The sequence below is a fragment of the Neodiprion virginianus genome, chromosome 3 (assembly GCF_021901495.1).
Source record: "Neodiprion virginianus isolate iyNeoVirg1 chromosome 3, iyNeoVirg1.1, whole genome shotgun sequence".
Classification (NCBI taxonomy): Eukaryota; Metazoa; Arthropoda; class Insecta; order Hymenoptera; family Diprionidae; genus Neodiprion; species Neodiprion virginianus.
This window is the reverse complement of record NC_060879.1, coordinates 25,480,426-25,493,787: the sequence shown is the minus strand read 5'-3', so window position 1 is coordinate 25,493,787 and position 13,362 is coordinate 25,480,426. Positions and strand designations below refer to the sequence as shown.

At 41.0% G+C, this 13,362-nt stretch overlaps 1 protein-coding gene across 8 annotated transcripts in view; it reads left to right on the top strand.

Annotated features, from left to right (window-relative positions):
- Nucleotides 1–13,362, top strand: part of LOC124301702 (tropomodulin) — a 73,614-nt gene that overhangs the window by 15,083 nt on the left and 45,169 nt on the right. Inside the window, exon 1 of one of the 8 annotated variants that reach the window (XM_046757082.1) lies at nt 12,047–12,728. The exons of the other annotated variants lie outside the window; for them this stretch is intronic. Coding sequence (XP_046613038.1) covers nt 12,615–12,728 — 114 coding nt within the window. The 5' untranslated portion in view covers nt 12,047–12,614. Of the gene's footprint in view, nt 1–12,046; nt 12,729–13,362 lie in introns of those variants that run through there. 8 annotated transcript variants of the gene reach the window in all.

Below are 13,362 nucleotides of genomic sequence, written 5' to 3'. Positions count from 1 at the left end.
TCCGCCGCGGAAAAGCTTATGTCAGACCCTATTCCAACCATAACTTTACGACTCCGACAGCCGAATATATATATTTATATGTATATACATATATATACATATATATGTGTCTGGAAAGTCAAGTCTGACGCTCGGCCATTCGTTTATCAATGTAACCCTAGGATCGTTGGATGTATTCGAAACGGAATGTGCTTTGTATAGTCTGCAGACTTTGTCTAATTGCTGAAAATGAGTGTTGGCACGATTACTACGGGATTTATGTTCAAAAATTGGCTGCTGGATAAATCGGTAAGGAAAAAGACCGACCGGGAAATTGGAAAACCCGATCGACAATTCAGCATGGTTATTTATTTATTGCGTGTTTTAATTTCCGCACACGCTTGATGCGAAGAAAGTCCAGGAACTGGATCGTAATTATTACTGTAGAAATATGTAAATGTACGCAACGCATCTGTTGCTCTGTTAATGTTTTCACGATTATGGATGAGTGAAAATAAACTGTTACCCTGTTTCGCGGGTTCAGGTTCGGCTTGGCTCAGCGTCTTTATACGGAGAAACTAATATTGCGTATCAAACTGTTGATCGCGTGTCGTGATAACTGCTGTTTCGATGTTTATGTAAACTCGACCTTCAGCTTGGAAGATTTTCCACATATTTTGCGAATAAATTATCGGCAGTGTAATTCAGATAAGCTATCGCAAGAGTGGAAGAAAACATTGAAACGTCCAATTTATTCGGCCAGAAATACGAATGCTGTAAACACCTTTGATGCGATTACCGATTACAGGACGGACTGTAATTTTGAGGGATGGTTAAAAACTGAAACCGCTTGTTTCCGTCTGTCTGACCGTTATCTTGGCAAAACATCAATTCTGAAAACGCTGTATTTTTTTTTATTACGTTTTTTTGTTTCGGTCTCTTTTCCTTTGTCACTTATATTTAATGACAAAGTGTTATTATCTGGTTTTTCATTGTCCGCAAAAATCCGGCGAGAAACGTTTTCCTGTCGCGTAAATCTCTGAGCTTAATTTTACCTATCGGAACAGGTATCGCGGTGTGTTGTTCAAACATCTATAACGATAAGTCACGCAAATCAAGATTGCGTGTTATTTGCTAAGCAAAACACAGTATTGAGCAACGCGAAAAAAAAAAACTTGTAAAAATCCACGTTTATTATTGAAAACTCTCCAACTTTTGCCTTCAGAAGCCGGTCTGCCAGTCTGGTTAGATTTTAGAATACGCAATTTTGCGAACTTCTTATCGATAATCTTACCTTCTTCCATAGAATGATATAGTATTCATGCTTTTAATTGACGTTTCTGTAAAAAGCTTGACAGTTATCATGATAAAATTTTGTGTCACGTATATATTCGTAACAAACAAAAATCTCAAAAATTAAATGACGTACGTAAAATGTAATGCTGAAAGGCCCCTATCATTATTTCTTCAAACTTATTCGAGTGGAACTATTTTCGATGATATATTGTTTTCTGTAATGTTTTGAGTCGAATGTATTCTTGGAACTACGAAGCAAACAAACTGACGTGAAAATTTCCTTCCTTGTGAATTAAATCAACGATCAAAGCGTTGAACCGTCGGGAAATTTTAACGTGACTGGATATTCGCGCGATAGGTAATATTTTGGCAAATACTTGTACAAATTTGATTATGACGAGAGAATTATAGAAATCAATTACGAGTCAGATATTGCTAGAAAATGCCCTTGAGTCGAGTGCGCTGCGCGGCATGTAACGTGACGGCTTGTTACAATTTATTATATCAAACATTCGCTTGGCTACCGCGCTGCAATTGGCATGATGCGTTAACGGTGGTAGTTGGCGCGAAGCTTGGCCGACCCAATTCCCACATATAACGCGAATTTTAATATTTCGTCAAGCAAACGAAGATCAACGGAAGAACGGTAAAGTTTTCATCGGCGCTTCACGGCTTCACCTTCGCCTATCGGCATTAAATTCATTCAATTTTCACGTGCTAAAAGCCGAATATATATGTAGCAGAACATTCCGAGTCTCGTCGTAATAAAATTGATTTCCCCAGCGTGGGACCGAAATTAGCACGCGTTCAAGGTTTCCTCTCGGATTTGTTTTCCGCTGTCAAGCTTAATATCGTCGCGAAATTCCTATTTTTCCTCAGATTTGTTTTTTCATTCTTTTTTCTTCTCTCCCAAATTTCGCGCCAATCAAACGCGTCGTTCGTTACGTAAAGTGCGGGTACTTGAACCAATTCTCAAGGACTCGAAACCTCGCAATACGTACGAGGCGAGCTGGTGGTTTCACCGTGACGCAATGCTTAAACAAAGTCGAGCTTGCAAGCGCTGTGACTAGTTCGAAAAGACAGCGGCCCATCTCTCGCTTTTTCAACCTGAGCTTTATACCCACATGCGACGGAAAATAACGTGTAGGAATTTTCTTATTCCCCGCTTTTTTTTTTTTATTATGAAACCGGAGTTAATTTTATCTCGGCAAAGGTCAAAACGTTGCGATTGTCCGCCTGGCCAATACTGCAAATAGAACATGATAGTCGTTTCAAAGACAACGACGTTGCCGCAGGAATCACTGCGGGACAATGAAATTCGCATTTTACTGCAAGTGCGGCAGATGTTTTTGGCGCAATTCGAAAACTTACGTTTCTCAAGCCCACATAAAAGCTCTCAGCGATAAATAGTCGTCGATTGACGGGATATTTCTTGCCAAAACAATCCGACTTTCTAACTAAAAGCTCCCACTGCAGCACACGGCTCCATCTTTCGCGCTTTATCGGAAACTTGTGAACGAAACACTTCCTGCAAGCTCGCACTCTATTTTAGACGAGCTTTTGCGGCATGCTGCCACCTATCGACCACTGGGAAAACTAATTCCCGTATATAAAATAATCCGCGACGATATGGGTGTTCGTCTTTTATCCCAGAGACTCGTAGCTTGTATTCCGCATCTTGTCAGTAGCCTCCGTTTTTCATTTTCACCGAGGTTTTCACGTATTTCATTAATTTTAAGTTCTCAATTCATAGATTTCACGCTACGGGGATTTTGACTATCGTCATTTCCTTGAATCGAGTGAAATTGAAAAAGGACAAGGAATGAATTCACAAATTGGGTTCTCGGATAGACGGAAAATTCTTGACAACGGACCTCCACCACTCGCTAAATCAAATAAATTCTACAGGATGATTCGTAGATCAACGTTCGTTTGAATTGATCAATGCTCGTTAATTGTATAAACTTTTTGATGACTCAATTTAGAAATGATGTCGAAAAAAAATATTAAATTATTACAAACATGAAACTAATTTCATCTTGACCTAATGCTTACTTCATTTGTAGTAATATTAATGAGTAGAAGAGAGGCTCGTCAATTAGTTTATGATCTACATTCTGAATTTTCAATTTCTTCAGAATAACACCTCTGATATACTTATTATTATGATACTGCTGTGAAAATAAACGTACTATTTGTAAGAAAATCGTGTGTTTAATGATTTGCAATGAAGCTTGCAGGCAATACTGTTCAGTGAAAAACAAATTCGGCGTAAAAAGCAGGCGTAAACACAGGGGTGCAATAGCAGAGCTTGTAGATCTTTTGGCTTCTGCAGAGGAATAATAGCACAGCTTTTACACAGATGTGCAATAACTTATACGTCCGTATAAAGATCCTAGGCAATTTGTAACTATCGTGGATAAAAAATGAAGCATTATTATACGGTCACTGACTTCGGGATTGGAAGCAGGGCTTCGAACAATCCCTGTTAAATCCTGATGGATTGAAATGCGACAAAACCTGCAGCTGGCAGCTGGTGAACCAACACCGGCCAAAATCGGGCAATTCTGTCATCGTTGTCAAATTTTCGAGCAGATTAATTCAATCGGAGCCAGAGACAAAGTGGAACCTGTACATGGTCCCGAGTATATATTTTCCTCCAAACAAAGAAGACTGATGTCTCGGATTTGCGCATGTGCGATATTCTTCACCGCGTACTCTCATTGGCGCTATTTCATGCCCCGAAATGCCGTCGCAGACTTATATTATACCCATGCGGTCTATTTCTCACTAGTAAATCTTTTCTTGGAAGATGAGAGTTGAACGATCGTTGCAGTTCGTCGCTTAACCGTTCCACCGCAGCTGTCTTTTCCCATCTTTCGCTAATCCTCGCGATGCTGCGGACTTTGAGCTTTCCCGCATTAAGCACTCGTGGCACGTCCGATCATTTTCCAAACTCGTCACACGAGACGACGAGATTGCAGATTTTCCGCCTCGATAAATCGCATCGCAGATTTCCTTCCAATCAGTTTTCCTGTCCGATTCATTGGACCGATTTCATGCACTCGAGGTTATTTCATATTTATCGTTAGAATATAGGTATACTTATAGTCCGTTATGATCTGGACTAACTTTGCAGGCGATGAAATACTCAGTGAACATCAATCATTTGAAAATTTGTCGAAGTTACGCTCTAGGTACAAAGCGTGACAAAAGTTGACTCCGAAAACGGGATGTGCTTGCACGGTTGCAAATTATAGCGTTGCAATTGGGTTAGTTGAGAAAGCGTGCGATAATGCATCCAGTGTGATTCTTACTCTAGTTAATATTACAGATCACAGTCGCTCAAGGTGTACGAACTCCTTAATAGTCTACCGAGTCTTGCACTGCTGAAATGCAAAAAATTAAATTGCAACTCTCGCGAAGTTGCCGTTCAGTTCAAGCCTCAAAGAGTTTAACGGTCACTCTTGAATCTTTCCGATTCTCGTCTTGGAAATATTTCCACCGTTGCCGAAAACGAGTGTATTATCTAATTAAATTTAAGTTGACTTTCACTTCAGACTATTGAAGTTAAATGTGCCTACTCTCGCTCCTTTCACTCTTTCGCTCATGATTTTATTCTCATAACGTAGGTATTCGTGTAAATGTAAATTTACCTAGATGGGAATTTTATACGGATATTGTGCGAGTTCTCGCTTTCCATCTTTTCCATTCTATTTTTTTTTTTTTTTTTTTTTAATAAACAACCTTACAGAGTATTTTCGAACAAATTTACTCAGGTACATTGGAAATATATTATTGTCCAGCTGAGATACAAGAAATCATTTGCTGTACAGTTGCAGGCATGAGAATATTACGCGTAGATTTGATTGGACTGCTCGGCTTCGTCCAAAAATAAATTCGAGTGCACCAAAACCCAAACAATAATAACTGAGTTCGAAGTACTAACTCGATATCTGATTTATCACCGAGGGGAGGCTTCAATCTCGAAATAGCGCGGTTCTCCAGCTGCACGTATGTACGTACATACGTTGTCCTAAATCGTCTATAGTTTTGCTCGAACTCGTTTCGTCGTGCAATCCGCCTTTTCGATTTCGCTTTACGGGTCTTGCACTTCGTGTTTTGTTGCCCGAAGTTTCAGACGGTGGTCACTTAAGCACGGCTGTTTATCTTCGTAAAGAGCCAGTCGTAAATTCACGTTCCGCAAATCCGTTCCGCTGGTGGGTGGAAAGCCTTGCCTATTCCTCGCGCGGGGCGAATTATATTTAGTGAGGAGACGAAACAAACCCACCGGCAGTCCCGATCAGTGATAGGAAAAATTGTAATTATTCAATTAAATTACAAGTTACATTTATATTTTGTTATCGGAGAAGCATAAAATATGAATTACCAAAATTAAAATAAATTACCAATTAGAAATGGTATTCGCACATAATTATTCACGGAATACAATGTACAAATGTAATTTGTATTTGATTTTTTTTTACAATCACAAAAGGTAAACGTAAATTATCTTAATTGCGAAATACAACGTAATTCGCATCACAGTTTCTTTCTGATCGCAATAAACGAATGCAATTTGGATTTTATGTACAAGGTACTTTAAATTAAAAATTTACCCAATTGGTATTATGATTTTATTTTCGTTCTTACGACAAAATACAAAGCAATTGATCTGTCTGTTTATAAATCAAATCGAAAACGTCTCAAACTTTCCACTTCCTTCCGACATAACTGCAGCCCTCTTCCGTCTTTCGCTCTGCTTCGAGCGAATAGTTTTCTTACAAAATTGCCTCGTATCTTCATTAATTTATAGAAAAGTTTTCGCCAGCAGGTGCCAAAGTATAATTTCTTTCTCTGTCCGATGTTTCCCCGAAATACGAGCATCGCAGCCGGTGCAGCAGTCGCCGTTAGAGTCACTCCGTGGGGACTTTATGCTTATTCCGTAACCGTGAGACACACATGACTGATGCAAACGTTCTCCTCGGAGTTTATCTTACTGCAGAATGTCAATTTCCTTCCAGACCAACCGGCCGTTAACAATGCCGAAGCGAAAGCTCCTGATCTTTCTTTATCGCTGTTCTCATCCTATGAAACAGGAATGACGCAGGAATTATCACACCGCCAATTGCCAGGCACACTCTGCGTTCACAAAACTGACGAGCGTCATAATTATAACTGTAGAAGAGCGTGTAATGGCGTCAATTAGTTGTGCGATAAATTCCTCCTGCTTATAACGCTTATACACATATATTATAGATATATATATATGTATATTATACATATATATATATATATATATATGTATACACCTTGTCGAAAAATAATGGCACCGAGATGATGTTTATACATCCTGCGGCTTGCGGAGTCTCTGATGCGTGTACGTGTAGAGGTATTCACCCAACTCTAGTCCCACAGACTAGACGGACGGTTTGTTTCGTAAGTAGAGAGTGAAAATTGGACGTTTCATTTCCCTGATGCTGATGGAGGATTACAGACATTCATTTCTTACCATTTATACTATCGTTTGAAATCTCCCGAGGCTGCATTCGTATCTTAAATGTGTATAAAATTCACAACCTTGTATTCGAATTTTGTAGTTCATCAGATCATTCTATAATAATTACTATAATGAATAATCTACATTTTTAAGGAGTGCGTGAATTTCTTATACACATCAGCTAAACTACGCATGTATCACACGGGACAGTAGCTACGTACTTCGTTTCAAATTACAATGAGGGAGTTATTATACCTCGATGTATTAAATCTCTCCAATCAAATTCAATGGGTTCATAAAAATATTCATATCAGTTTTGTAATATATATATATATACCTAAATTCAACCGTGGCGTATTTTTCTATCAAATTTGTAAATAAAAGACACAGTCTGAAGAATCTTGTGCCTTTTGAAACTTCGTAAACCTTGGTGAAAAACATTCGAATTGTGATCGACGAGAGGAAACGATGAAAAATAAAACTCTTTAATCATTCGAGTTGTTTGGAGCCGTGATCGCAGTCTTTGTTGATCCTGTGGTAAGTGATTGGACACAAACCTCTTCGCTGCGATTCATCGAGGGTCCAAATATATATTTCGAGTGTGCGAATTTATAGGCATTAACACGTCTCGTTTGTACGTATTTTTTATTCCCGTAGTTGTATTAACCTTCGTAGAAGCGAAAAAATAGTAACAAACAGCTATGCTCGTGCGATATTTTCTTGAATTTTTTATTCGCAGCGATAACGTCACTCTCGCGCATGTAAATTCAACCGCTGATTCGAATATGTAAAATAATCCGAATCTGATGTTAAGACTGAGATTTCAAAATTCTCGGACTAATTACCTGCTACAAGAACTGTTTTTTTTTTCTCACAAGTGATTCCGCTGATAAAACAGTAAACACTTACACCATGTACAAAAAATTATTAGATAAGACAACTCACGGTCATCGTATCTTATCAGTGTATGAACCTTGCAACAATTGAGTAATAAAACGGTTGATCGATAAGCGCGTATAATCTTGTTCAATCTAGCTGCACCTTGTTCAGCCGAGACGAGCGAATACAGCGTTGGATAATTATCCATTAAACACCTGTAAAGGTTAATTCTCAAGTGAATTAGAAAAGGGACGCATAATCCAAACACTGCCGAGTGATTTTCTATAATTCGTTAGTGCGGCTAAGCATTCATTTATTTGTTGTACTCGCGACGACGTGGACACATCACATGTTGTGATTACGTCGTCCAAGTCGCCAATGGACAAATGCCAGCTTTCGCCCTGTACCGGTTTTAGAGTAAAACAGTCAACGCAGCGAAACTACACTGCGTTCATGGGAAAAACGAACAGGCGCTTGACTAAATTTCGTCCAGTTTGGTCAGATTCCACTTAACGCTCTTTTACCCTCTCTTCATCCAGCTGGCCAGGCCCGGCTGTAGGAGGGCAGGGATCCAGCTCGCATAAACTTTGCACCGAGTCTTTGAGCAGAAACTAAACCTAAACTTTGAGCAGAGACAATGCTGTCGATATGAAAATATTGAAGCGTGAGCTCCTAAAAATGGCTGATCCTTTGGATGATAACTTCAATAAGGACGTAATCGGTGAGGAAGCAAATCAACGTAACAAAATTGTACTCAGATTGCCTCCTTATCATTGCGAACTTGATCCCGTTGAAAAGTTATAGCCGTTGATGAAAGCGTATGTAGAATAACTTAGAAATCAACATTACTCGAAGAAGTTAATGAGATGGTAACAGTCGAGCATTGAGGTAATTCTGTAAGGCGCGTTACACGAGAGAAAGGAGGAAGATCGTGGAAAGTTGATGAAACAGCAGATAGAATGATTGACGAGATGCGACCATCCATAATTAACGTTGACGAGAATCATCAAATTATTTTTGAATTTATTGAACAAATTTTATCAGTGTACAACATAATAAAGGACAAGCATTTAGAGAATGAACAGTGTTCCATATTAAACTGCTGTTCAATTGAGTATAACTTTATTGAAAACACTTAAAAAAGGGTGAAAATATTAAATACCGATGAATAAGCAAATTATTTTCGTTTTGATTTGTACAAAATGTATAAATACGGGAAAAAATCATATAGGCCTGTGTTAGACGATTTACAGAAGTGAAAACATGCGAGTGCGATTTATAAATTATTCTATCGATTCCAGTCACAGAGTGTGGATTTTACACCAAGACGTACAATAACGAAGCATACGATACTGATTAGCGCGCCTCATTAATTCCACTTCAACCCCACTCCGTCCGAACTTGGGCGAGGGCTGGTCGTTTTATCCGTGAACGCGGTATAGGATCACAGAATACGAGTTACAAACTTCGGACGCGGTCTTTAAGTGCTCACAGCAAGTTAGAATCTATTTTCACGGTGCGGTGTAACTCGTAATATCATAGCTGAAATAGCCCAACTCTTCCCTGTGGCATCAGGGTTCGGCTTGTAACAACTTTGAGATATCGAGTACATACCCGCATCCACTTGCCGGCATTTGTGTCGACTTCAAAAACGTTCAAATAGTACTTGATTGGACAGCGCATGTAAAAAGGGTTGGCTAGGGCACAAATGTGTTGGACAATATTATAATTCAACATTCATCGTTGCAGCCTTCGACCATTTAAAAAAAATCGGAATCTAAAATTATTGTAGTTTCAGGAGTACCGGTTTGTTTTCCAATATCAATTTTTAGTAGCCAGATGATTCAAAAGTCATTTTACCCCATTATATGATGATGAATAGCAGTCCTCCACCGAAGCCTTTCACTCGGCTGACGAATTGAAAGTAAAATTGATTTCCGTGTCTACAATAACTCGCGCTTTTTTATCTTGATATTCTAAATATACACTGAAGAAAAACTGACTTCACTCAGTAGACAGTTTTCTGTAAGCATCCTAATGACACTTGGATAAAAGCGCATAACGCAACAATTTTTTGCGCTTGTTTAATCCATTGAACCTGTTGCTCAAAATAATTAAACTTGTGAAAAAAAAATTATTGTCCAAGTTTTGAAGCAACACCGTGTTATGATTACTCGATACTTTTCTTCTCCAAGTAACCTAAAATCAAAAGTCGGTTATTCAACTACGCAACGGATGAAATGTCGCTAGCGTTATGTAAACCAGTAAATACGGTTACGCGTCGAGTATTATAACATTTTTGAATAGTAGAAAGAGACATTAATACCGAGAGACCCGAGGGCGTTCGTTTACTAGAGATAATTTGTTAGCGGACCGAAGCTGTGCCATCTGTTGTTAATTTGTCTTGAAAGTTTGAAAATTCCACCCAGCTGACTATACGTTAGACTCAATCGGGACAATTTTTTCCTCTTTCAATATTTCTCCCGTCCAGTTGGTGCGCCGTCTGTAAATTAATCAGATACAAGGAAGGGACATTTGTGCAACCGAATACCCATCGCGAGCAGAGTTGATATATTATATGCGTGTGACACCGATCGGCCGAAGCGACGAGGATGTGTAAGTACCTAGTAAAGTGAACTCGGGCGCATTTAGGCATCTATACCAGTGTGCAAAGTGTTGTTGGTCGCACTACGTGCTGACAGCAGCGACGAATGATGTATTTATCTCTGTCCAGTCATTAGCAACCATGAGATCCGGGGCTCAAGAAGCTCGCCAACTTCAAAGACGTCCCCCTATTTTTATCCACCATTTTACCGAAGAGATCGTCACACATACACTAGAAAATGGGTGAATTTACGCGGTTGCGATAATTTATCGAAAGGTTTGACACGCGCTCCAGAGGGAAAAGGTTCGCCCGTTCACAGCTGTGGCTCTCATTCACACCTCATTGTCCGGAGACGAGACTCAATCAAGCATTTCCCCGCAGTTCGTTTCCCCGCTTGTAAAACATGCCGTGCTTAGATAGAAGCCCTCCGGACTTTTGGCCAGCTATTCTTTGATCCGCGTGCAAAAGAGACACGACTGCAGCCGCGGGTAGGAGACTCTACGAGCGCATGAACATTAGTGAACGTCTCGACGATTTTTGAGCGAGCTTTGCGGTGTAGCGACGGATTCGTTGTTATAATTAACCCCGAATGTGCTTTCTTACATATGTCCAGTGAGTGTAGCCACTTCTTGTCGTGGTTCAGCTTCGTTCCGCGGGCGTATCTGTTTGATGACATTAGTCATTCACTGCCGCTGTCAGAGGTTGGAGAGTCTTCGTTTATCTCGGAATCTTGGATGGATCGGCGAAATAATGTGGAACGGTGTGAAATCAGGTGGTAGGTTGCGAGGCGTGGGTGACGGGCGCCGGGCTTCGAGAGAGGGCTGCTCATTTCCTGGTCCAAACCGATTCCAACGTCGTTCGACCGAATAGTTTGGCGAACCTGGACGCGGCTAGGCACTATAAACGAATACACCGGCGTTAATTGGTGTTCAACTTGCAGGCACTACGCGATCATTGCTGAACGCGAGTAGATGCGGAAGGGATGCGAATGAACTCATGAGCGAATAGATATTTCCTTGACTTCAAGACGAGGGATATTAGAGTAATGGTCCGAGGCTAATTGTCATATCTTGATGAATAACGTTGGCCGAACCTGCTAAGTTTTATCAGGCAGCGGTTTCGTCAATGCTCCAGTTATTCTTCACACTTCTCGGATATTGCCAAGAGTGAAACAGCGAGTAAGAAAACTGTTTACTCGTTGCAGTTTCCGAGGCAAACGACCAGATAATTCCGGCCGGTAAATACTTGACGAATTACACGTGTTCAGGGCAGTACGATTGAATGGTCTGTCTTTAATCGCATCGATAATCCAGACAGTCTAATATTTCTAAAGTACACGATCCATTTTCTGCTCCGATATAACCGATATTCACAGTCCAGCTGTCAACGGGTTACAAATATCGCGTCGGTCCATAAATCAGAGTAAAAATTTTCTGAATCAATTCTGGTGGGCGTCGACTGACCGTCCCATGAATCAGCCGCGTTCCGGCGTCTTCTTCGTCCGCCCGAGGCAGGCATGGGAAAATGGAATGCGTGCATCTGATGTACGTTGTGCAGAATGCGAGTGTTACATGTCAAGGCGTTCCGTAGATGCTCGGCCAAGTCTTAGACGACGTCGGCCTGACGTCGCGGAGCAGCGACTAGCGACTAGCGACTAGCGACTAGCTTTCCATCGCTATCCTAATTATATTTATTTCCCCGTATTTCTGGAATTGGAAGCGAGGCCCGCAGCTCTGCTGATCCGCTTGGAGAGCGCCGCCCTCAGTCGCGCGTGGTCCTCCTCGGCTTGCGCATAACTTCCACGTTCTTGCATCCGGCCGTTTCTCCCCGCGTTTTCCACCTTCCACCACTTTTCAATCCCGACAGCTTCACCGTTTTCCAGGATTCTTCCACCGGGTCTCGAGTTAGTCTGTGAGCTTGTGCCGCGGCTTGACTTTCCACGGCGATGTTACCGCTGACCTTTGACCAATCGAGTATTTCTGCCTCCGTGTTCCATGGCGTCTTCACTTTTCTGAAACACTTTCTCTGCGGTTGTCAGAAGACCGTTTGACACCAAGAAAGAAAAGAAATTCACGGTCGTATACCGGGCTGGTTGAGGAGATTGTAGATTACTGCTAAGCCTCAAGAAGACTTCTGCAAATATCGTTCGAGAGCTGCGTAGTGACCGTTGAACCTGTAACAACTTGTCGACATTTGTTACGGTTGTAAAAAGTCCACAGTGAAAAAGCGCACAGTGTGGTTAAAAGTTGGTTTGTTCAAAGGCTCGGCTGTTCTCGTACATTTCAAAGTGTGACTCGTTGTTGTAGTGATACGAAAGGAATAGGGAAAATCGTTCAAACCATCACTGTCGCAATCATGGCCACCACCGAAGTCTTCCAAGACTGGGACTCGCCGCACGAAAATTTATCGAGCAAAACAACGCGAATGAGCACCACGAGAACGACGACGAAAACAACGACGAGAAGAGAGGTGAGCTTGATGCAACAACATTTGCGTTGCCAAACAGAGTATCGAGTGAAGTAACGAGTGCTGGGCCAACAAATTATGTTATTGTTTCGGAACTTGCGTCACGGAAAGACGTCATCCTTGTAATTTTTGGCCTGGAAATTCTTCTAAATTCAAACTTCTCGGCTTGACTTGATCAGTTTTAGTCGTTGTTAAGCCTGCTCCTGATCCATTTCATGTTTGCCACAAGCGGAAGCGAATGTCGGAATATGAAATTGTTGTTTGGCCTTTCGTTACGAAGCAGAACCAGGCAGCTTGAAGCGATTCCAAACAAACTCGCCCCTGCGTTAAGTGCTATAATCAATGCGTCAGGAAGGCTCCAGCTGGTTTAGCACAAGTTTAAGTACAGCTTTAATATTCCAGAATCATTCGAACACGCGGCTTGACTTTGTATTACTCAAAAATCCGATCACAGTGCGACGTTGTTGCTTGTTAAGTTTTTCAAAACGTCATCCACACTCCCTAACTGGCAAAGATTCGGCGCATAAAACATGGGCCAACATCGACACTGTAATATGATCTAGTGCCGTTCTCGACGAGTAAAAGTCTTATTCGTTTGGTAGATAAAAGCACTGAGCTTAGTCGATAATTTCCCAAA